This window comes from Girardinichthys multiradiatus, chromosome 7 (genome assembly GCF_021462225.1).
Source record: "Girardinichthys multiradiatus isolate DD_20200921_A chromosome 7, DD_fGirMul_XY1, whole genome shotgun sequence".
NCBI lineage: Eukaryota > Metazoa > Chordata > Actinopteri > Cyprinodontiformes > Goodeidae > Girardinichthys > Girardinichthys multiradiatus.
The window spans coordinates 30,884,760-30,909,138 of NC_061800.1; the positions used below are offsets into that span (position 1 = coordinate 30,884,760).

Genomic DNA, 24,379 nt, shown 5'->3' on the forward strand with positions numbered 1-24,379 from the left:
CGGCCTGGGCCTTTCTGCATAGAGTTTGTGCATGCGTTGCTTCGTCCCACAGCTAAATACCCGTGTCAGTTACCTGGTCACTTAAAATGTCCGTTTTTAGTGATTGTGTGCATGGTTGGTTGTTCTGTTTGTCTTTCTGTTGCCCTGTGATGGTGTGTGGTGAGCTGACCAGCTGACCCCAACTTCCTGCCTGCTGACCGCCATAGTCACCAGCCCCCCTCCAACCCTAGCAATTGCATAAACCGCCAAGACATTTTTAAGATTAGAGTTGGTCTAGTCCCCTCTCTGACTAGCCAGTAAGTTCAGCCTCTGTAACCAACTAGTCTGGATTTAAACCAAGAGATGAGACTAAGAGATATCCACTACAGGTAAAATATTCACTGCTTTTAACCTTTTAATTCATGAACTTGTTTGAACGTTGGGTGTCATTTTGAGATTTGGGCCTGATGTCTTAGGCAAATCGAAATCAGCAATAAGGTCTTGTATCTTCTTTGTCTGCAATAATTCAGGATACTGCAGTGTGTTTTTATGTGTTTTACGTTCTGCTTTTGAAAGGTTTCTTCCTTAAACAAAGTAAGAACAGTCTCATTTTAAAGAAGTAAATGTTACATAAATGCAGCTTTATGAAGTGTTTTATGGTTGAAGCTGGTTCGGTGCTAGCAAGCTTACTTAACCCCTCCCACTCATTGCATTTATAAGATGTTTTTAGAGCTTTTTAACAAATATGGCACACAGTAGCATGTATTACAAGTTTTAGGTTCAAGATCAATGATTGATTTTTTTTTTGATTAAAAATTAAGTGTCTGCTGATGTGTGTCGTCTGTCAAACATCCCACTTACATACATTGGTACAAGAAATTGACAGTACTCTCATTAATGGATTATAAGGTCAAAATGAACTGGGCTCGTTCTTTAAACAAAATACTTGTTTATTACGATTCAGCTACATTGTCACACAGCATTGTGTTTTAATATATTTTGTCACAAAAAAGTACAAGATTTGCTGTTAAGCATATTCTCAACCACTGATTTTAGATAATAAACCTCTAGTACAGTGAATTTTACAGTTTTTAGTGCATTGGACCACTGGAAATGCGATTATAAAAGATTCATACAATGAGAGCAATTTTACATTTAAAATTGGACAGAAAGTTTTTACTCAGTTTTTTTGTTAATTGTTCAGTTAAATGTTATCTAAAGTACAGCTGACTAAATGCACCCTGTAACGGGGTTTTCCAGTGGAAGAAGCAGGACAAAGGACGGTTCAACTGGTTTGCTCTGGGTGGGTTCCAGCACCACATTCCTTAGATTTCTGCCGGTACTCCTCTCGCTCCTTTTCTTACATCATGTCCAGCTGCACAGGAAGAGAGCAAAGAGAAGGATATGAGCCTGATGAGTTTATAATGAGACACTAAAAGTTCAATCCCACAACGAACATGAAAACTACAGAGGAAACGGTTCTAATGTAAATCTAATTCTTCATTTGTATGTGTTTATATAAAAAGAGAACATAGACTGCTGGAGGGAACATTTTAACACTCACCAAGTCATCAACATCTCCAGTATCTTCCACCAGTTCAGGAGCTGGTTGCTCTTTCCTCTCCTCAGCCAACAGAAACTGCAGACAAAGTAGGCTTCAACTAGTATTTAAGAGCTTAACATTTTCATTTACACTATCTAAATAACTTAAAATATCCTTTAAAAGGTAATTGTTTCAGCAATTCAACTCATAAACTGAATCTTTATAGACTTAGAAGACAGAGTGATATATTTAAATGGTTTATTTTGTTATTTTTGGTAATTATGGCTTGCAGCCTATGAAAAACCTAAAATTTAGTTTCTCATAAATTGGAATATTACACAAGAGGAATTAGTTTTTAATAGGAAGGAAGCACTGTTTGCTTTAATAGGTGAATTCAGCCACTCTTAACAAATTTGTCAAATTCAGGCACATTGGAAGGTTTACATGCATGTGTATAATTACAGTTAACTCAGGACAGCTTTTTCTCAAATTATCTGCTACACTGCATATTGGTATTTCCATTTGCTGTAAACCAGAATCACAAAAAAAATAAATAAATACTTTTATGTTGCTCCGTGTTAATGAATCTACATCTACACACCAGTCTCACTTTTTGAACAGACTTACTGAAATAAATTCAGTTTTTCAATGATATTCCTCTCTATTGAGATGAACTTGTCTAGACAATAAAAGCTCACCTGACTGGCTTCATTTTTCGACACAGCGCTTCCTTCCACCTCGTCCTTGCTGATCAAAGTCACAGCGTCTGCCCAAACAAAGAAGTGAAACGCTCAACTCCTCAGTAGGCTTGTACTGTAACTAAAGCACCATTCTGCACACAAATCATGCAGAGGTTTCCTCTCATCCCAGGGGAAGAATAATTTAGTAGAGACCTTGCAGCTTCTAAAAAAGGAAAGCTTATCGTACCTTGAACAAGCAGGTCCCAGAAAACCTCGAGGGCTCTGCTGGGAATACTCCTTTTCAGGGATTGGAGGTAACTGTTGAACAGATCAGCATTCCCCTGCTGAATTATGAAAAACATAAAACATTCAAATTCCATTTAGGGCTCTTGTAAATGCTTACATGCTTATGATAATTGGCCTCAGCTCAAGACACAAGAAAAGAAACAGACTCATTTTAATCTTAAGATTAATAATCTCCGAGGGGAAGCCAAACTATGAAAGCACATCATCACCAAGCATTCCTATTAGATAATGAATGTTTATTTACCTTAACAGACTGCTCTCTGAAAGCCTGGATACAGGTGATGCTTTTCATGTAGTATTGCATGTTCTTGTTGCTAAGCAGCTGCTCTATCCTGTGAGTCAGCTGCTGACAGACTGAAAAGGCAAAGGTCACCAGAACCAGAGAGAGAGAGGCATAATTACAGGGGCTGAGCGTGAGTCACACCGATTTCCATCTGACCGGCTCTACAGAGAAATAACCGGAAAACTGGGCCTCACCTTCTCCGAACGGAAGAGTTTTCTGTTTGATCAGAGCACGGAAATCCCGGGCCGGATTAACGCTTCCCACCTGGTTGAAGAGGGAGATGGAAATGTATTTAATACAGGTGTTGGATGGAGTTATTTAGAAAGAATTTTTACAGTAAAAAGTCCAGATGTTTCCCAGACTCAACGTTCCAGAGTCTTTTATCTAAAGAGTGAGTTTATGGCAGATTTTTCCAAAGTGGGAAGGCTTTAAAAATATTAGCTGGAAAAACCATGAACCTGAAGGAGGATAAGATGCAACGAAAGAATAAAGGACACAAGCCAGGAAAGGAAGGACAGAAGGAAGGAGGGCATGGAGGTAGGACATACGGAAGGGGATTAGGACACAAAGAAGAAAAGACAAAAGGAAGGAAGGAAGGACACAAGTTTGGAAGGAATTTCAGAAGAAAGGGAGGTAGGACACAAAGAGGGAAGGAAATTACAGATAGATAGGAGGTAGGGTACAAAGAAGGAAGGATACTAAGAAGGAAAGAGCAACATAAGGAAGAATAAAAGGAAAGAGACCAAAAAGGAAAGAAGGGCGGACACCAAGAAGGCAGAAGGGAAGACAGACAGAAGGAAGGGAGTAGGAAACAGGGAAGGAAGGATGCAAGGAGTGAATGTGGGGCACAAGGAAGTAAAGAAGGACACATGGAAGAAAAGAAGAAAGGATACAACAAAGAAAAGTCAGAAGGAAGAATACAACATGTAGACAACAAGATAGTGAAGAAAGTCTGGAAATATGAATCCTTTCCCACTCCTATTTTTCAAACCTATCCTACGAAACATACTGTCATTAAATTCTATATTTTTCCAAACTTTTCCAGACTGTGTAGGAACCCTGAGTGATCTCTGAGGATTGCTATTATGTCAGCCAGCTCCTCTGATCCTTACAGAAGTAACAGATCCTTCAGCGATGTCTGCCAGGTTGAACTCTTCCTCTGCTTCGTCTTCTTTTGCTTTCTTGGCATCTGGTTCCTCAGAGCTATAAATCATAAAGGAGGACATTTACAATCCTTTACCGCTTCTTGTGACGTGAAAAATCATATGCATGTTACTCTGTAAATGTTTTACAGCAGGTCTGCACAGACCCAACCGGACTCAGAAAACAAACTCACTCTTTGCCAAAAATCTGAGCACTTGTCTTCAGCTTCTTTTTCTTCTCTACTTCGGTGAGCGGAAACAGCTTCTTTATCTCCTCCAGTGGAGCTTGGCAGCGCTCCTTAATGACCTCAGGGCGGTCGAGAGCAGCCTCCAGCCACGACTCCATGGGGGGAAGAGGAGAGTCAGGGTGTACAGCCCTGTGGTGCAGACACTAAAATAATAAAATGATTTAAATAAGGTGAAACCAGCACTTGGCAAAACAGAACCAATAATGTCAGCTACTAGCTGGGTAGGATTTTGCTTCTAATAGGAAAATTATCCTTAATATAAACACAAAAAATTAGCAGTTAGCCAAAGATCTGTAGCTTATTTCTATTAATATTGATACGTATCTGTCAAACAGTTGATGAAAAATTCAGATTCTAAGAAAATTTTTATATTTCATAAAACCAATAAATTTAGAAATAGGAAAATGAAATAGAAAGTATTGGTATTTTTAGAAATGTGGAAAGGTTCTAATGCTACATTTACACAGGAGGTCTTGATGCTCAATCCGATGTTTTGCTGAAATCAGATTGTTTTTCAAGCGGTTGTTGAAACTACTAATTAATTGCGACCGCCATCAGACTTCAGTCTGAATGGTTCATAACACCAAAGTGACCTGCATGTGCAGAAGGAGAAAGTAGACGTCACACAGCACCTCACTGTTTGCAGAAGTAAAAATGGACGTCATAATAAGATGACGAAAAAGGAAAGCACAACTATTAACAATGGCCTTTAGTGGAGCAGTAACTTCTACCTCTGTAGAGAAGTCTGTGTGGATTTGTAGTCGACCAGGACAATAATGTTGGATGAAATGCGACATGACCATTCAGACTGCAGCCTCTTTGAAAGCTATCAGATTTAGGACCACATGAAAGTGGCACAATCTGGATTTTTTTGGAGGTAAAAATATCAGAATTACGCTGTTTGGACTGCCATGAAAAGGTCGGATATGTGTTGCATTAGGGCAAAAATGTAGGATTTGGGTCGCAATTGACTGCAGTGTGAATAAAGCCTTAGTGTTGCTGAAAAGCGAAACCAGCTTCTCCATAAAGCTCGTTCACATAGGGAAGCACGAACTGCTTCAAGATTTCCTGGTAAACGACTCCCTTTAGACTTAATAAAACCCAGTGGTCCAACACCAGCAGATGGCATAATGATGTTGCTTGTGTGCCTTTTTCTACCACCCTTTTTCCTTCCACTTAACTTTCCATTTATAGCTTGAATACAGCAATCTGTCAACAACCCCCTGCTTTAGCAAAGACCTTTTGTGACTTGCCCTCCTTGTATAGAGTGTCAATGTCGGTCTACTGGACGACTGTCATGTCAATAGCCTTCCCGGGTCGTCATATAATATTTCTCATTAAATTCTTTTTATCATTCTTATGTATTACTCTTTTTTTTTTGTAGAACTGATTTTCATTATCTTAACTAACAGAAACAAATGTTTGAAATATATAAGTGCATGAATTTATAGAATTTGATTTTCACTTTTTAAACCGAATTATTTAAACACCTTCACTTTTGAAGGTATTCTAATTTAAAACAGCAGAAGAGCGACTAAAAAATTGTAGCCATTGTAGATAAAACCAAATAAATTTTGTGGCAAAAACACTTTGAAATTTCTATAATAATTTCACACACTTACGAAACAAAATAATTGGAGATTCTTTACTTTAATTGTGGAAAATTTTGTTTTTTTTCTTGTAAATTTGCGACTTTTCGACATCATAGACAATCCTAGTTTTTTCTTGTAAATATGTAAAATGTTTTTTTTCTGAAATTTACTCCTCTGTGGCCACATAAATTTTTTTCTTTTATCTACGTTGGACCTAATATTCCATTTTTGTCTTCAGGTGCTAGCACTAGGTGCCCTTAGTGCTAGAAAAGTGTGGTATAGGGCCACTGCTTTTGTGGCATCTGGACAAACTTAGATCAGCTCTATCTTAAAATGTAAAACTCTTGGATACTTTAAAGCAGTTTGTGAACTGTGGTACCTTCATTTATTTTGTACAAATTCTTCGAAATAGTAGTTTTAGGGCTTTATTTGGCATTTTCGACCCTGTTTAAGAACCGCAGGTCCATTACAATCTGAATTTAAAGTTGTTTAGAGACCAAAATTGTAATAAAGTAATGCTTTTTCTTTAATAAGTATGTAGTCAGTTAGTGAAAAGCCCAATTATGGATGGTAAAATGTTAAATTAACATGTGATGTAACAAATTTAATACAGGTCAAAATAAATCTACTGCATTTCTGAAGCATCATTAGAAAATGGAAGTCAAACTTTCTCCCACACTTAATTTTCTTTTTTTTCCCATACTTAACCAGAACTGGAAATTAATAAAAGTAAATCTATACTTTTGAAAACTGCGAGAAAAGCTGCCTTTTTAACTTTCAGCGTTTCCAAGCCGCACCTGGAAGTGTCTCTGGAAAGCAGGGTTGGGAAGATGGTGGGGCTTGAACAGATCCCTTAGTTCTTCATTTTCATCGTCTGCTACAAGCATCATAGAGTCTATGAGAGAGTCTACGACTGACAGCTGCGTCTCTACAGGAAGCAAAGAACAAAACACAATAACAAGTTCAGATTTCAGGTGCAATTTAAGACCAAATTAATAACACCTGAATAAACCGCTTCCAACAACCCCTTTATTTTTCAATCTCAATTATAAATATAGAATAAAATATATTTGTGAGGTTAAATCTTTGGTTCTGTTTTGTGATTTGAAAATGAAGCAGCAACCGTGTCCCACCGGCCTCGTGGTGCCCAAGGTTGAATGGGAGATACTGCAGATCTCCTGGAATGGCCATTCCACAACAATTATTTCCCTCTCATAAACTCATTCCTTTGCTGATTTGGAGGACAGTTTGGACTCGCTGTGATGCAGAAAAACAATCTCTTTTCAATTTCAGCTTTCCAGCAAACACAACAAGGGTTTAAGACAAATCTGAACAATAAAAAATCAGAGTGCCCAGCCACTCTGCTGGGAATCATCACTATGCATATTTACACTAATTAAACCGTGTCTTCTTCTTTTGTAATAATACAAAAGAATTCAGATGTGCTTCAAACACCTGAGTCAAACATCACTACCAGGACCACTACCAGCAAATGTTTCCTGCATGCTGAGGCGGTACTTCTGTAATTTAATTCAGGTGTTTGTACTATGTATTATAGCGAGATCTAGTCCGTCTTTAATGGATTATTTTGAAAATCGGGATGTTGTGCTTGTTCTGTTTCCTGGTGTTGTGGTATGATTCATGCATATGGACTCCAGCCGTGCTCCGGCATCCTGCAAAAATAGCCTCTGGTCGATTTAGCTCTGCCATCTGATAACAGCTGACTCTCTTCTCCTGACTCTGCTGCGTCTCTCTGTTATAGTGACTGAAATATATCTAAAGAAACATCAGATTCTTCACCGCTGTCTGTGTTGCTGGCCATTGTAGCAGCAGTCAATCTATGTGCTGGGGTTCCCTTTCTATGTCATTAAAAGAGCACAAAGGAGTAGTCTGGAAATGCCTTTTTAGTGAACTTTATGTCCATATATCTCAACAGCTGTTTATTTCAGTGGCATAAATTTACTTTTTGAAATATTTTAAGAATATTTCCTTTCCATAAATGTAATTGGATTTGTTATGAAAATTCGATGTCACAGGCACTTTAATCTAATTCACAGTAATTAATGTAGTGTACCCCGTTAGACTGAATATACAAATATATCAACAGGCTCTGTCACAAAGTACTAACTGTATACTTGTACAACTACAACTTTCTGCTTCTACTGCACCTGATGGAGCGATCTTCTTATTGTTTTCAAGAGAAGGAAACATGTGCTGTCTTCCATAAAGATCTTCCATGAAGGGCAACTGGATGTATAACAGGCACTGCAGGGGGAGATGCATAAAGCTGAAATCAGACATTTACATGCACTGTATGAAAAGACACAAAACCACTTTTTCCTCACTGTGACTTTAAATCAAACTTAAATGTTTCTGTTTTGGGTCATTTAGGATACTTGGATAGCCCAGAAGATGACAGCATGGCCTTGTAAGCTTCTGATAATTAAGAATGGAGGCACAGTGAATACTTGAGGAAACCTCAAAAAGAAATCAGCTAGGATTCTAGAAAGAGAATTGTGGACCTTCACAATTCAGGTTCATCCTTTTATGCCATTTCCAGATGCCAGAAGGTGCCACAGCTGTCTGTTTAGACCGTTATCTGCAAGTAGAAACATCATGGGGATGTCCAGCCCTCATTCTGTACAGGAAACAAGACGGGTTCTGTGTCCAAGAGATGAATGTGTTTTGCTGTCAAATGTGCTAGACCTTGTGAAGGCAGACCACAGTTTGCAAATCCACTCAGAAACAAAAACCTTTATTGTTGTCGACATGTCCTATACTTATTGTTGTCGACATGTCCTATATTTGACATGTCAAATTAAATAAAGTGTTTGGCCGTAACCACCAGTGTTAAATGTAGAGGAAAGAAGGTGACGCTTGCAAACCCCAAGACGCCATCCTAACTATGACTTCCAAATTATTTACAAAGTGGCAACAAAGTCTACATCTTGAAGAGGCAACCACAAAGCACGGACCTAAATCTCATAGAAAAGTTGAGAGCTGATGTAAAAAAAAAAAAAAAAAAAGGTGTTGTTTGTGAGCAAATGTGGCCTACGTTACATCAGGTCTGACACCCAAAACACTTGATCCAAGTCATACAGTTTATAATGCAATTATACCAAAAAAAATATAAACTTCTAAGTAAAAGAAATATTATTCTTAGACTAAGCAAATAGAAATGAATTGGGTAATCCCAATTGATCTAAAACAGGAAATGGTTCGACTGATTTAAAGAGAAACTGTGAGAAAAAGATTGTTTGTCTTTTTATACAGTCTATGTCAGGATCTAGTTGTAACAGCATCTGACGAGAGTTGTTAGCTGTGAATTTAGTAAGAATAAACTCAGAAAAATCTACAGTATCTTAGTCTATGACCTGACCTCATACTCCGGCTTGATACACGGGAACGCAGCTCCCACTTGAGGATTGCTGCGCCGGTCGTAGGTGTACCGCACGATGGCAACCATGTTGAGTTCATCCAGACCACGGATCAGAGCCGACATGGCGACGCCTGCATGCTGCTCAGATAATAAAAACAAAAAAGATCTGTTTCAACATGTGGTCATTAAAAAAAAAAAAAAAACACCAGCTCTGTACATCCCTACCTCATCATCTCGCGCACAAAATATCTTGACAACCTGTGTTCCCATAAACTGGTGGCGAAGAACCTACAGATGAAGAATAAATAACATTACGCTTCAGCTGTCAAGTTGGGTCGCGGACCTGATTAAAAATAAGATAAAGTACCAGGTTCTTTTTAGTGAATCCCAGAACAGCAAAGCACTTCCCGTCATGCTTGTATTTCATCTGGTCCTGATCCACTTTGGAGAAAGGAACAATGTCACTTCCGTAACGGAAACCTGAAAACACAAACATAGGTGGGCTTGAATTTAATTATGGAAGTCTGTTAGATATTAAGACAAAGAAAGAAGAACGTCTTAGATTGTCCTCACCTTGAATAATGTCTTCCTTCTGCACCTCTGTCTCGTTGTCGTCGTCCAGGCAGTAAACAGTCTCTCTCTTCACGTCATCTTTCTTGTTGGTTTGAGCGTCGACTGTGATCCACATTTTCTTCAGTTTCTCCTCAGTCACCTGGTGTACAAACGCAACATTTATCAGTGAGGTTTATGTGACAAAAATTAAGAAGGAATCACAGATAGATAAAATGTTACACTTATAGGCTGACTGAAACAAACAAGGGTAACTGCAAAATCAGTAATACTTCTTCCACATTTTTACATTTTGATTCAATAAAACCATCGACCTCAATGTATTTAATGGGGGTTTTACACAGACCGACACAGATTGGTGCGCTATTGTAAAAATAGAAGGAAATTTTACATGTTTTTTTATTTATTTACATGTTTTTTAAACCTTTTACAGGTAAATATCTGGAAAAATATGATGTCCTTCTGTGCTCTGTCCCTCAACAAAGAAACTATGTACACCCAACATCTGGCACAATAACTGCAGCAAGTCTTTTAGGGTGTGTCTCTACCAGCTCTGTACATCTAAAGACCCAAATCTTAGATACTTATTCTTTACAAAATAGCTCAATATCAGTCATGTTGGATGTAGGGCGTCTGTGAACATATGTTTTTTAATTCACACTGATTCTACTTCAGATTTAGGGCAGGACTTTGTTTAGGCCGTTCTAACACATTAATGGGACTTGATCTAAACCATTCCACTGTAACTCTGGCTATATGTTAAAGGTGGTGCTGTAGTCTGCTCAAGTCTTTGCCGCGTCTTTCTTCCAACTATGACCAGCTCCCCTGAGGATGCTGATAAACACCAAAAGGTTCAGTTTTGTTCCCAGAGCTCTTTTTCCACATGTTTGCAGTTTTGACAAACTACAAACCAAATCAGGGAAGTGCACATCACAGATTTTTTTTTTTTTATTTTAACAAAAAAAATAAAAATAAAAACACAAATGCACCCTTTGTGTTCGTCTATCACATAAAATCCCCTGAAATTGAAAGTTTGTGACTGCATAGAGATAGAATATGAAAAAGTTAAGAAGGTATGAAGATTTTCACAGTGCACTGTAAATATGGAACATTTGAACATTAAGCTGTTTAAGATTTACATAAATTGTAGTGAAATTCTCTTTGTGGTGAACCTACTGCTTTGTAGCCAACAATACGGATGGACAGAGAGCTGCCGATGGTGAGCTGACAGGGCCAGGTCATGGGTCTCCTCTCAATGCGTTTAAACATGCACAGCTGCTCCACAGCATTCCTGCAACAGGATCAAAGCAAATGGAAATAATGTCATGCGATATTGTCTGCCGCAAGGATCATTTACTCCGAAATTCAGACAGAAGGGTGAGATTCAGTGGTGAAAATATTTACAGGGACCAAACCTAAATGAGACATGAGAAGGAATGTTTGATTTGGGAAAAAAACAAAATCTTTAAAACTCTTTAACCTGAATGTGTAAATTTCATCCAGACCATCCTCCTCATCCAGACTCAGCATGATGTGTTTAACCATTTCCAGGCCACTACGCTGTTCCCTAGAGAGGCCTTTGCCCCTACCGGGGTCACCAGAACCTGTTCTTTCTCCATCACCCTCTTCTTTATCCTCCAATGGAAAAGGCAAACTGGAAATCAATAAGTTGGTAAAGGCAAAAAAAGTCAGTATGCAATAGAAGAATAGAAAATTATCTTAATGTTTCCACAAGTAAAGAAAAAGCTGTTTTCCTTAGTGATATGAAAAGTTGTTATTACAAGAACTGCAGGGTGATTCCAGCTTTTTTCACGTTCTCAATAATAACATCCAGATTGTCTGAACTGGCTTCAGTGCTCAGGTCAGTCAGGAAGACGATATTGAGGCGATCGCATTTCTTCCCTCTTTAAAAAAAAAAAAAGGCACAATCAGATAGTCTTTTTGACACAGGGATGAATGGAATACAGAAAAAAAGTTTTGTCCGTTTTTGATTCTTCTATTTTTGAAGTGAGACACATCGATTCTTACTGGGTTTCTGTCTGAAGAAGATCCATGCAGACTACAAGAGCATCCAGCCCTGTTAAACATGAGTTAAGGAGCTCATAAAAGAACAAACAGAGGAGAAGCTGATCACCTCCATGCCATTCTGTAGTTATGCAGATTTGGAGTTAATTCTGGGTTTTGACTAGGCCATTTAAAGAACTACATTTTGTTTATTGTGTGGACTTGCTATTGTGCTTCACATCATGATCTCGCTGCATAACCTAAGTGTATTTGACCTTAAAGTCATGATCTGATGGCCAGACATTCTCCATCAGGATTTTATGGCAGGTCATCTAGCACATGAAGCAGAGAAGTAACCCCTCACCATCACATTACCACCACCGGCGGCGTTTGACTGCGAGTATGATGGCCCATTTCTGAAATTCTGTGTTAGTATTACATCTGATGTACCAGGACACACACCTTCCAAAGTTGCACTTTTGTCTCAATAGCCCACAGAACATTTTCCCAAAAGTCTTGGGAATCATCAAGGTGTTTTTTTATGGTAGATGTTAAGATGGGCCTTTGGGATCTTTTTGGTCAGCAGAGCTTTTGGCACTAGAATTCTCCCATGGATGACGTTTTTGCCCAGACTCTTTCTCATTGTTGAATCATGACCTCTGAGGCAAGTGAGGCCTACAGGGCTTTGAAATGTTGTTCTTTGTTCTTCCGTGACCCGGATGAATTGTCGATGCACTCTTGGAGCAGTTTTACTAGGCCACCTACTCCTGAGAAGGTTCACGACCATCCCTAGTTTTCTCTATTAGCAGATAATGGCTGACTGTGGTTCACTGGAGTCCCAAAGTCTTCGAAATGGCTTATTAACTTTTTCCAGATTGGCAGATATCAATGACTTTCTGTCTCATCTGTTGTTGAATCTCTTTAGATGGAGGCATGACATGTTGCTTTTTGAAATCTTTTAGCCTACTTCTTGCCACCAGACAGGTTCTATTAAAGTTATTTCTTTATTCTTTAGGTTTGAGAGCTATCAGCTCTTTACATAAGGCCAGGTTGGTTTACATAGCTTTTTGCCATTAAAAAATTAAACATTTAGAAACTTTATGTTGTATTTATCCAGGTTATCTTATTTAGATATTAAATTCAATAAAATGATCTGAAACATGCAATTTGCAGTGAAACTAGTTTTACACAGAACTGTAACCTTCTGAAAAACTAAATTTGGGGGGTTTATTAACTATAGGCCATAAAAAATTAACAAAAATATTCAAATTATTCAGATCCATCTGTAAACATGAATAAATTTAGTTTTAAGGTGTGAACAGAAATTTGTACTAGATCCTCCTATGAGGGAACTTGCACAGTTGTGTTGATAAGCGTAACAAAGGATACAGTCAGCCTGCTGATTCTCAGGGTGGATCTGATGTTCAATCTCCTCCAGCAGGTCAAAGTCTGGCACCGTAAGATGACGATGCACTGTGATGTTCTGGTATTGCCCATCCTGGTCAAGAGGGTTTTTGGTAGAATCCGTGCCAAACAGAACCAAAGCCAGTTCATCCTTAGTCTCTGCAAAAACCTGACAGAAAAAGACAGCATTAAGATATGAGGCTAATTTTGAGGACGTTACCTGAGCGGGTTGTGGTTTCCTCAGTGACTGTGCTGCTGTACCTGGCGCTGGACAAACTTCTGGATGACCTTTTTGGCCAGTGCAAAGGGAGGTTCTTCACCTGGGGCAGAGTTGGACATGGAGAAGCCCACATCCATGCAGAGAACCAAGGCTGACTGCAGAGCAAACACCGCTGGGGTCATTAAACAGGTTTCTCAGACTTGTTTAAACCTTTTTTTTTTTTTTTTACAATAGTCTAAATATTTACATATTCTTTCTGTCACTAAACCTGCAACTCATCTCACTAAGTTATGCTTAAACCACAGCTGAGCCAGCACTGTGTTTGTCTTACTTGCATATCTAAGAATGAACATGTTGTGCAGGTTTCTTTTAATGCGTTAAAACTAGATATTTTCGTGTTGTAAAATCACAACCTCACCATGATAAAAATGAGCTGAGACTGAGGCTAGAGGCGTGACCAAAGACCGGTCGAGACATTTCTCAACATGAACAGACTAACCTGGACGAAAACAAGCAGCTTGAAACGATTTCAAACAACGAAAACAAAAAACAAAAAAATGAAAGTGTCTTCTGAATATTATGCACCGAATGTCATGACTAATTAACACCAGCCTGGGTAAAATTAAAACACATTAAAAATGAAAAAATAACTTACTTTTCCTCCTGCCATCCTGTTCGTTTTCCCTCGCAACTGGGGTGTGTCACTGTGTTATTACTCCGGAAAGAAACAACAACTGGCTGTTCACAATGGACCCGTCGACCGCGTAGATTTCTATTTGAAAGCTTCCCATGTATTTATCATGGGTTTTGGACAGGAAAATATCATTTATATGTTTAACGGAACGGTTACAGGTCAGTGTAATTTTGTTAATGATGTGAACTCTTATTTTATATTTTAAAAAAAATTATCAGATGTAGGTCAAACGCCCTCTTGCGTTTTATGTGGCTCCCTACATCAGATAATGTGGCTCTGCTCGCTCTCCCGTAAAACATAAAATAATATTATAAGTATGCATCAAATCATCTAGTTTAAAAACAAACCAAACTTAAGCTGAATTGAATTCTAACAAAAGATTTTTATTATTCAACTAATTGGATCTCTAAAAATTTGAGAATTAGAAATTATTCTTATTGTATATGTTCAGGTATTTCTCCAAGTCTTGCAGACATTAAGATTAGGGTGGCTTTTTCAAGTTAATTTATTGCCAAACAAGTTCTGTCTGTCAACAGCCCCAAAGTGTGAACCAGTTGTTAGTTAGCACCAGGGTGGGGTAGAGTAGCCAAATAGGGTACTCAAGTGTAGCATTACTTCAACATAGTTCTATTCAAGTAAAACGTCATCCAAAAAATTACTCAAGTAAAAGTTCAAAAGCATATGGAAAAATGCTACTCAAGTAACTCATCATAACATCTGATTTAATATTTTAAAAATGACATAATCAGACAGACAAATAAGTTATATACAAATTCTGGTATTTTAAGGACTAAAATTGAAAAATATATATGTACAAATAAATTACATGATTACAAAGTTTAAAAATCAGGCAAAAGAAGCACTCTTTCAAATCAATTTTTTTTTACATAAAACGTTTGAAGCTATTGCTTACAGTAAACATGTTAGAAGAAGGCAAAGTAGTTTCAGTGACAATATATACTGCGAATTCTATATTGAATTGACCTCCAAATGGCTCAGCAGATATAAAACAAAAATAAAACAGTGAAGATGGTGTACAAACACAAAATCTATCTTTAACATAAACTGTCGATGTGTGAGTGTATCTGGTGCATTTTGGGATTAAAACATGCCTGTTCTTTAATCAGTGAAGTAACTAGAGGTCGGTAGAGTAGCCAGAAATTGTAGTCAAGTAAGACTTGTAATATCTCAAAATAATATTACTCAAGTAAAAGTGAAAGATACAGGGCAGGAAAACTACTTCTAAAAATATATTTTTTATAAAAGGTAATGTAACTGAGGCTGTAACTAGTTACTACCCACCTCTGGTTAGCACTGGTGCCTTGCAACAAGAAGGATTGGAATTGACATCCCTGCTGGGCACCTAATTGCATCCCTCAGTTCAACTTCTATTGCTTATCTGGATCAGAGAATTTGGGGGAAACATCTTTTCAGTCATTTCTACCGCTTCATTGAGAGCAACTTCAAGGCATTTCTGTGTCAGTCAATAGATATAGTCACTCTAGCAAGTCCAGGGTCTAACCAGAGACTTCCTCCCGTGTTGGAAATGTTCAGAACATCTTCCTTGGAAATGATCCAAACCATGCAGTCCAATTCAGTATGTTGGAATGTATACAACTAGTGTAACAATGTTGTGCTCATAATCTGATCTCAACATGCAGAGTCACATGTAATTTTTCTCTTTGTGAATACATGCATCCATCCATGCATTAATTCTTGCAGGCTGGTGCCATTCCACAGCAGTCAATAGACTGGGCAGGTTGCCAGTTGATCGCAGGGTAACAGAAATATACAGGACAAACAATTATGCGCACACACACTTCTTCCTGAGGGCAATTTAGAGTGGACAGTCAAACTAACATTAAACCAAACATCAACTGGGAAAAGAGAAGCTGCATCCTGCCTTGATTTGAACCCAGGACCTACGTGCTGCCAGGCAGCAGAGCTAACACTACATGCATCCACAGAAAGTAAGATCTGGTCATAACCTGTTATTTTTCAGCAAGAGTAGGGGTATCGATTATGAAAATATCCCACAACTGAAGTGATGCAGCTCTTTATTTCATTTTTTATTCTTTGTTTTCCATTGTAAGGTTTTACAAAAAGTAATGATTCAGTCCCCAACCACATAAAAGTTTTTCCTTGTAAACATGAAGATCATACTCAGAAAGGGGAGGCCATACAGTTAAATATTCCTAAACAAACACCAAGCATTTAAATCATCTGATTCATCTAAACCAATATCCATTGAATTAGTTTATACCAAAGTGCTGGAGTACAAAACACATACAGTAGTTTGAACAACTTCTGAAAGGATAACAGAAATAAATGCAGGAAAAGGAGAGGATTTTTAAAATAAGAACATGTGGGAATCTGACGAGATTTCTCAACTAGACAGCTACACCTATTTTAATGAAAACAACACAATACGTTTCAGGTTCACATACAGTTCATTTAAAGGAGTTTAGACTGAATAAAAACGTGACTATAAAAATAAAATAAAAAGTAGTGAAGCACCACATCGGCTAATTTTCCTTGATTGGCTCTAATCAGTGATTGACAGATCAAATACTGAAAATTCTGTTTTTTCTTCTTCTTTAGTCAATGCATCAGAACGGAAATCTCCCTGATTTTCCAACTTTTAATGCATTAACCAATCCCATAATGCACTTTGAGAATTGTAAAAAACTAATAAATGCATGTTTAAGAGTGAATAATCGTGTAACCTTTATTTTCTTTCGGATTCAAAACTACTCCCTCTATCAGCACTTTGTCTTTTTGGATGAATGCTTGTCACATTTAATTGTTGAATTTAAACAGTGTTTACACAAATGAGTTTGTATGAGTTTTATTCAATAGAAAGAAAACAGAGACCTCAAGAAAAGCGGTACTGGCTGGTAAAATCCTGATTGGTGCATCTCTTTGAAAGACCTTGGAGCTTTTCCTCACTATTGCTACATGCAGTCATGTTCTTGGATATTCACTAGCATGGACCATGTTTTACTGTGTTTAAAATATTTTTAGTAACTCCAGACATCCTCCTGATCGGTATTAAACGTTCAGCAGAATTAAATATTCACCGTTATTCGCCAATTTCTAACAATTCAAAATATGACATCATATTCAACAGACCACAGTTCATCATTTAATACCAATTATTACATTAGCAAACCAGAATTTTGTCTTAATGCAAAATTACACAGGTTAACCTTGAGCTGACTCTATGCATAAGAGTGTTTATAGAACTTGCACGGTTTTGTTGCAGATTAATGTTCTATAAACACTCTATGCATAAGAGTGTTTATAGAACATTAATCTGCAACAAAACTGTGCAAGTTGGTTGAATATAGAAAGCTATGATACTAAAAAGGACATGGAAAGTCTGAATTTTAGTAGACCAGCAACACACTGTTTCTGTTTTTTTTATACTGACTGACAATACAAAAAACAATATCAAATAATAGATAACCAGTGCTTCAAAATTCAAAATAGTGTTTTAGTTGATAATGGGTTAATAGTGTTCTTCCCACTTGAACAGGTCATGCAAAACTTCCAAAGCAAGAGGCTTTGGCTCCAACATCCAAGTGATTACAACAGCTTAACAAACAAATAAGTGCTGCTCTCTGATGCCATTGCACAGCGAATAACAATGTTCATTACAGATATTTACAGATAAAGTGAAACTTGGTTAAGATGTTACTGGATCTCCAGTATGGCTTTCTGAGCCAGTTCCAATGTGTCATAAAAGGTCTCTCAGATCTGTGTAGTAATCCCTGGTAGCTGTTAAGTGGCATATGTAGAAAACCTGTAAACATAAAAACTGACCCTTGATACCCGAATATGCTCATAGTTTAATAACAGTTTGTAAAAATAATTCAACACCTTAACAGCTTAGGTAGTGCATACTGAGTTATATCTTGCAGGAATCATTTGTTAATTAGCTTTTAAACATTTTCACGTTTGATTTTAAGGAAAATGTCCTTATGGTTTTGTCCTAAATAGTTTAATAAAGAAACAAATTTAAATCAAATTAAGAATTTGGAATTGAAATGAGGAAATCTGAAAAAAATTCTTAGTTACAAAAATCCTTTTTAGGTGCTTGTCTTGAAACTGAAATGAAAAGTTAAAAGCACATGAAAGCACATGAGCATCAGACGCCAACAGAAATACAATACCTCTCAAAAGTATCCAAACCCCTTGAACCTTTTTCACATTTTGTTAAGAAAAAAACCATATGCATTAATGTATTTTACTGGGACATGATACATGGTTTGCATATAAAAATCTGAAAGAGTGGCATGCATTTTTATTCCTCCCTATTTACTCGGATACCCATGAATAAAATTGTAATCTAGCGGATTTATAATAAGAAACAGAGTCTAGCTGTTCTGTTTGTTAGAGAACAGTAAACAAACAGCATGAAGGCCAAGGAACACAACAGACAAGTCAGTGGTAAAGTTGTAGAGAAGTTCATTACTCAAAAATCGAAAGAGTATGGTACAGCTGCAAACCTACCAAGACATGGCTGTCCACCCAAACCGTTAGACCAGGCATGGAGAGCAATAATCAGAGAAGCAGCCAAGGGGCCCATAATAACTCTGGTAGAACTGCAGAGATCCACAGCTCAGGTGGGAACATCTGTTAACAGGACAACTGTTACAAATCTGACTTTTATAAAGGGGTGATGACAAAACCAGGGTTCAAATAAAGCCATATGTAGGCAGCGATGCAAAATTAATGTGCATGGATGGTCTCGATCTAATCTGACTACGCTTGATTTATTTTGTAAAGGAGAATGGATAAAAAACGTCAGACTCTAGATGTGTAAAACTTGTTAAGACATACCACAAAAGGTCAGCAGCTTTAAGTGCAACAAAAGGTGGTCTTTATGTTTGTTAATCACAAAAAACACCAATAAAATAGATTGTAGTTTATGGTTTTAACCTGACAAAATGTGAAAAGGGCCTATGAATACTGTAGCAAGGCACTGTATTTGCCATGACATCAGCATCTGCTCCTTCAAACTGATGATGTCTGGGCAAGTTCTCTGGGCGCCTTGCTCTGCAGAGTCCCAGAAATTGTATCGGAGTCGAGCAGCTCCACGATGCTGTAAGGTGAGCAGTCCTCCAGCCCCAACTTCCCACAGGCCCAGCCGCAAAAGCCTTTCTCCAGGTCCCGCACTACCTGCCACCACTCGCTGAAGGCCCAGGACACCTGCACCACAGCTGAGTACAGAGCCAGAGACAGCGCCAATGGCATGATGAGTACAGGATAAAAGATGATGAGAAAGGGACAAATGGTAATCTTGTGCCAGAACGTCCGCTCCTCGTTGTACACTAGGAAGACATTGTACCAGGTGAGCGTGCCGTAGTAGAAGGAGGTGATGAAGGAAAGGAGGAAAACCACAGGAGCACAGGAGATGCTCCACAGCACCACGTGGGGTCCCTGGCAAACTCCTAAGGAGCAGCTGCGTTTGGACCCTTCCCCTGCCTCGCACTCTGCATTGAGACGCTCCTTTGACTTGGCCAGATCCCTGAGTTCCCTCTCTGTCAAAGTGACGTGAATGTCCACCACCTGGCCCTTCTTCTTTCCCCGAGTGATGGTGCCGGTAAGTGTCACATACCGGCTGTCTGGAGGAAGGTTCCAGCCCCCTCCTGTTCAGAGATAAAAGTAGGAGAGAGATAAACAACAGCCCTTTTGACTGATCTTTAAAGTACCACAGAATATAGAAACAAAGATATAAATGCTTAACTTGTATTTCAATTAAAAGTAAATCAAGTAATGCAATTAAAAACCCATTTCAGACATTTTATAAAATGTAAGATATCAAAAAAATTACACCCAGAGATCTGCGAAGTCTATTAACAGGGTTCCAACAAAAAGCAAGACTTTTTGGTTGTCCCCACTCATATATTTCCAGATTTGTCACCCAAAATTTGCACCACTGGCCACCATAGGTCATCTAAGAACAAATAATTAATGTTAAATGTACCTATTAATCATTAATCAGTTAGGTAATTATCTAAATGCAAGTATTTTTAACAGATTTCAAATTAAAAGTAAAACAGAAAAACTAGTGCGTGCTTCAGGTCTGAGCTAAATTGTAAATGATAGGTTGCAGGGAGTGCATGCAATGTAGTAAGAGAAAACTGCATATTTTTCAACTTAGCCAGGTTCACAATGTGTTTTACAACATGAGCAAAAAATGTCACAAGAGAAAAAAATGGAAAAAGGCCTTTGCTTTTTTGAGGCATTTTCTATCCATCCACTCATCGTTTTCTGCGTATCTGGAAGCAGGTCCAGTAGAAAGCCCAGAACTCTCCCCAGCTACACTCTCCAACTCATTCTAGGGAATCCCATTGCCAGTCCTAAGCCAAAAGGGAAATGTAGTCCCTCCAGCGAGATTCAGGTCTGCCCTGAGATATGCTCCCACTGGGAGGTACCAGGTAACCCGCAGAATAAGGCTTAATCCTTTCAATGCTAATTCCTGCCTTCATAATCTGAATGAGCATTTTTTTTTTATTAATTGATTATTTATATGCATTTGTAAATCTAAAACTATAACGTTTTCCATCTTTTATTACATAACTGCACGGGAACTCTTGATTAGACCAAAATTATTTTTTTACTTGGACATAAAAGCATCCTTTCTTATCCTCTGGAGAGGAGAAATGCAATTTCATTTCATTGTATAGTTTTGATATATAAAAAAGACAAATAATGACTTCTTACTTGTTAATTAGCTATTACTAATTTTCTGATAAAATGGCAATACAGGAAAGCTTCTGTTAGTCTCTGCGGGCTAAAAGTTCAGATAAGTGTTTATCAGCATGAACTTGCAATACTTCTTTGTGTATAAAGCTTAAATCTCAACTGAATATTTTTCATGTATCTCTTTTCTTTTCATTGCACTAAGTAACCAAATCACAGTGCATATTGATATTCATATTGATAACTAAAATATGTACATGCAGTGGCAATTTTCAATTCAGTTCAGTTTATTTATATAGCGCCAATTCACAACACATGTTGTCTCAAGGCACTTCACAAAAGTCATGTACATACATTCCAATTAATCCTAATCATTGAACAGTGCAGTCAGATTCAGTTATTTATTCAAATTGGATAAAAAGTTTTTCTGTCTAAGGAAACCCAGCAGATTGCATCCAGTCAGTGACTTGCAGCATTCACTCCTCCTGGATGAGCATGTAGAGACAGTGGACAGTCACTGGCGTTGACTTTGCAGCAATCCCTCATACTGAGCATGCATTTAGCGACAGTGGAGAGGAAAAACTCCTTTTTAACAGGAAGAGACCTCCAGCAGAACCAGGCTCAGTGTGAGAGGCCATCTGCCACGACTGACTGGGGGTTTGAGAGAACAGAGCAGAGACACAAAAAGAACAAAGAAGCACTGATCCAGGAGTACTTTCTATGGGAAGGAAAAGTAAATGTTAATGGATGTAGCTCCTTTAATTGTTTCACCTAGAAAGAAAGAACAGATAAACTCTGAGCCAGTTTTCAAGGTTAGAGTCTGAAAGAGAGCACATAGAGTTAGTCACAGTTAAACTCAGTCAATCGTCATGTCTAGGAGAGAGAAAGGGTTAAACACTGAAAGACAGGGCCATGTGGATCATCGGTAGAGGGTGAGCATTAAGTTGTTGACAGCAGAAGCTCGGACGATTCCCCTCTCCAGAAAGGTGTCACAAGTAGATACAGAGCCAGGCCAGGTGTAGCTTCTAAGAAGAGAATAGAGAGAGAACATAAAGTTAAAAACTGAAATAACAGCAAATAATGCAAAATTGGAGAGTAGTGTGAGAATGTAGCGAAGAGGGTGAAAGTGTTCATTATGTCCTCCAGCAGCCTAAGCCTATAGCAGCATAACTACAGAGATAGTTTCAGTTCAGACTATTTAGTTAAACGGTGCTTATTTACAACAATGTCGTCTCAAGGAATCCCACAAAGGGTCCCACTGATGGTCACTAAAAACCACAAGGATTGGGATACCTTTCTCTGTCAGACTGATTATAACCATTGGAAAAGAGAAGGGGTCACACAGGTAGCAGACATTGTTCACAGTCCATTGTTCTATTTTTTGTCACCGAGTAACAACCTTGCTACACAGGTATAAAAATAATAATAATGATAATAATAATAATAGCACTTGATTAGGACTGCACAGTGGCACAATTAGTGGCCCTGTTGCCTGGCAGCAAGAAGGTCCTGGAGTCAAACCCTGGAGTTTGCATCCATAGGTTCTTTCTGGGTACCCCGGCTTCCTCCCACAGCAGCTCTTGGACTTTTGGGTTATTTGCCCAGCCTGTCATTTTAGAGGAACAGCCTTGTCTTGGTAGATTTGTTGTGCCCTGTTTAAAGATGATGGATTGAATCTGTGAGATGTTCAAAGATCGGAAAATCTTTTTATAACCCAGACCTGTTTTAAATGTCTCTACAAGTTTTTATCTGACCTGTCTGCTGTCTCCATTGGTCTCCATGATGCTATTTGTTCCTAAATGTTCTCTAAAGAACCCATGAGGCCTTCACAGAACAGCTGTTTTTATACTGAGATTAAATTAAACACAACTGAGTTATATCAGAGCAAAGGATGATGAAAATAAATGCCAGTCACACATTTTGGATTTCTATTTGTAAAAAAAAAAAAGAAAACCATGCATCCTTTTCTTTTCAATTTAAATTATCCATTACTTTGTGTTGGTCTGTCAGATAAAATTCCAATAAAATGCAATGAGGTTTGTGGTTGTGACTAAAAAACTTTAAGGGATGTGAATACATTTTCAAAGCATTTTACAGTCAGAATAAGTTGCACATTGCTCTACAAGTTGGACACTACTTGACAACCCTCTCACCTTCTCCTGTTGGTGTTCCCAGGAACTGTGCTCCCTCCTCCGTGCTCCTTTCTCCTCCCTCCTCACCACTCTGCTCCCCTGGTGTTCTCTCCGTTTCAGAGCGGTACACAATGATGGACTCGGGACGGGGCTCTTTCTTCTTCCTCCTCTTCCTCCTCATAGATGGCCCCACTTCTCCATCGTTCCCCTGGCTCGCTGAGACATCTGATCTTAAGGAGACCATCTGAGGGCTGCTCTCACCTTCAGTGTGGGCTTCCTCTACCTGTGCCATCCTTTCCTTGAAACCAGTGAACTCTTAATGGTTGGCTACTTTTCTGATGTGTTATGTGTGGGTTGAAATCTATGCCCCACACACTGCATTTGTAAAAACTAAAACGCAGATTACTGGAAGGTAATCCAAACACACAAACACACACAAACAGAGAGGAAGTGAGCACAGTTAGGAAAAGCTTACTTGTTATTTAATCCTCAGTTAGCAGGCCTCCTCTGCTAAATTTTGCACAGAATTGTTTATCTTTTCTCTGTGTCCTGCTGCAGACTGTTTACGTCCAGGAAATGACACATCTCTCACCATCTGGATGAATCGGTAAAACAACAGCGGATGTAGCAAAAAAAAAAAAAAAAAAAGCAGGATAGCCTGGATTTACTCCGGTTAGAAAGGGGCTTTCTTTTGCATGACAGCCATGATTGTCGGAGCGCATCATCATCATCATCTTACCTCCTTACAAACACAAACATATGAATAAACAAGACCATAAACGAGGTGTTCTATACGAATGCGCGACTTCTTATAGGAGTGGGTGAAATGGACAATACAACCCTTCATACAGCTGATTCCCCTCCCATTTAAATCCCACCCATGTCCGCTGTTTTGTCTGCAAACAGCAGCCGGCGGATGTCTGCCGCTGTGTACAAATACTTTCACCTAAATGCAGGCTCACCTTTAGAAGGATAGACGAGCGGTGGTATGAAAGCTGGACCGTGTGAGAATAAACCAGCGGATAACGCTGACACAACGGAAGACCATAGAAAGCCAGCCTCAACTTCGAAAATGACGGTCAAATCAGCCCGGTTTTGTTATGCACGCAAACACAATGAATTACGGCAGTATGGCTTTCTAAGATCCTTCAAAATAAAAGCCATATTCTTTGCATATATTGACTCGAGTTGGTTAGTGTCATTAAGGCCAATCTATGTTCTATAAAAAAGTTTATGTCCGCCTGTTAATACAGAGATATATTTTTTATTTTTGGCACTGTTTTGTGTGGTCATTTGTGTGTTCATTGTTTGCCTCCATAAGAATGTCCATTTATTTTCCCTTAGTTACCATATTTATTAAACAAAACTGTTTGTTTCCAGAGATTAGTCTCACATCAGGGTGACAGAAGAACACTTCCAGATGTCACTCACCACATTTCATCAAGATCTGATGTGGAACTTCAAAATTAAAGCCCTCCAAAATCTGACTTTT

General features: G+C 38.4%; 2 protein-coding genes across 4 annotated transcripts; both read right to left on the reverse strand.

Moving 5' to 3' along the window:
* Nucleotides 1–911: 911 nt before the first annotated feature.
* On the reverse strand, nt 912–14,096 carry xrcc5 (X-ray repair complementing defective repair in Chinese hamster cells 5). The gene is made up of 21 exons (XM_047369922.1): nt 14,006–14,096; nt 13,392–13,505; nt 13,116–13,299; nt 11,751–11,799; nt 11,504–11,626; nt 11,203–11,376; nt 10,899–11,013; nt 9,726–9,864; nt 9,520–9,632; nt 9,378–9,440; nt 9,153–9,290; nt 7,942–8,038; nt 6,571–6,701; nt 4,128–4,324; nt 3,904–3,994; nt 2,986–3,055; nt 2,753–2,862; nt 2,450–2,546; nt 2,221–2,288; nt 1,544–1,618; nt 912–1,354 (listed from the first exon to the last, which is right to left on the reverse strand). The coding sequence occupies exons 1-21, from the start codon at nt 14,018–14,020 to the stop codon at nt 1,340–1,342; spliced, it is 2,178 nt and encodes a 725-aa protein (XP_047225878.1). The 5' UTR covers nt 14,021–14,096; the 3' UTR covers nt 912–1,339.
* Nucleotides 14,097–16,084: 1,988 nt separating this feature from the next.
* tmem169b (transmembrane protein 169b) lies at nt 16,085–24,032 on the reverse strand. 3 transcript variants are annotated; one of them, XM_047371516.1, is made up of 3 exons: nt 23,850–24,032; nt 22,909–23,482; nt 16,085–19,698 (listed from the first exon to the last, which is right to left on the reverse strand). In XM_047371516.1, the coding sequence occupies exons 2-3, from the start codon at nt 23,177–23,179 to the stop codon at nt 19,064–19,066; spliced, it is 906 nt and encodes a 301-aa protein (XP_047227472.1). In that variant the 5' UTR covers nt 23,180–23,482; nt 23,850–24,032; the 3' UTR covers nt 16,085–19,063. The 3 variants fall into 3 exon arrangements, with proteins under 3 accessions (XP_047227472.1, XP_047227471.1, XP_047227473.1); XM_047371515.1 differs by having other exon boundaries at nt 22,909–23,292; nt 23,850–24,031; XM_047371517.1 differs by lacking the exon at nt 23,850–24,032 and having other exon boundaries at nt 22,909–23,185; nt 23,363–23,829.
* Between the last annotated feature and the right edge of the window lie 347 nt (nt 24,033–24,379).

Bases quoted from the DNA above. Each gene is read 5' to 3' on its own strand.
- xrcc5 (XM_047369922.1), bottom strand. The intron at 11,627-11,750 runs GTAAGAATCGAT...TTTTTTTTAAAG, and splicing joins CTTCTTCAGACAGAAACCCA to AGGGAAGAAATGCGATCGCC. The intron at 4,325-6,570 runs GTGCGGCTTGGA...TTATTATTTTAG, and splicing joins CTTTCCAGAGACACTTCCAG to TGTCTGCACCACAGGGCTGT.
- tmem169b (XM_047371516.1), bottom strand. From the start codon at position 23,179: ATGGCACAGGTAGAGGAAGCCCACACTGAAGGTGAGAGCAGCCCTCAG. The intron at 19,699-22,908 runs GTGAGAGGGTTG...ATCTCTGAACAG, and splicing joins GGGAACACCAACAGGAGAAG to GAGGGGGCTGGAACCTTCCT.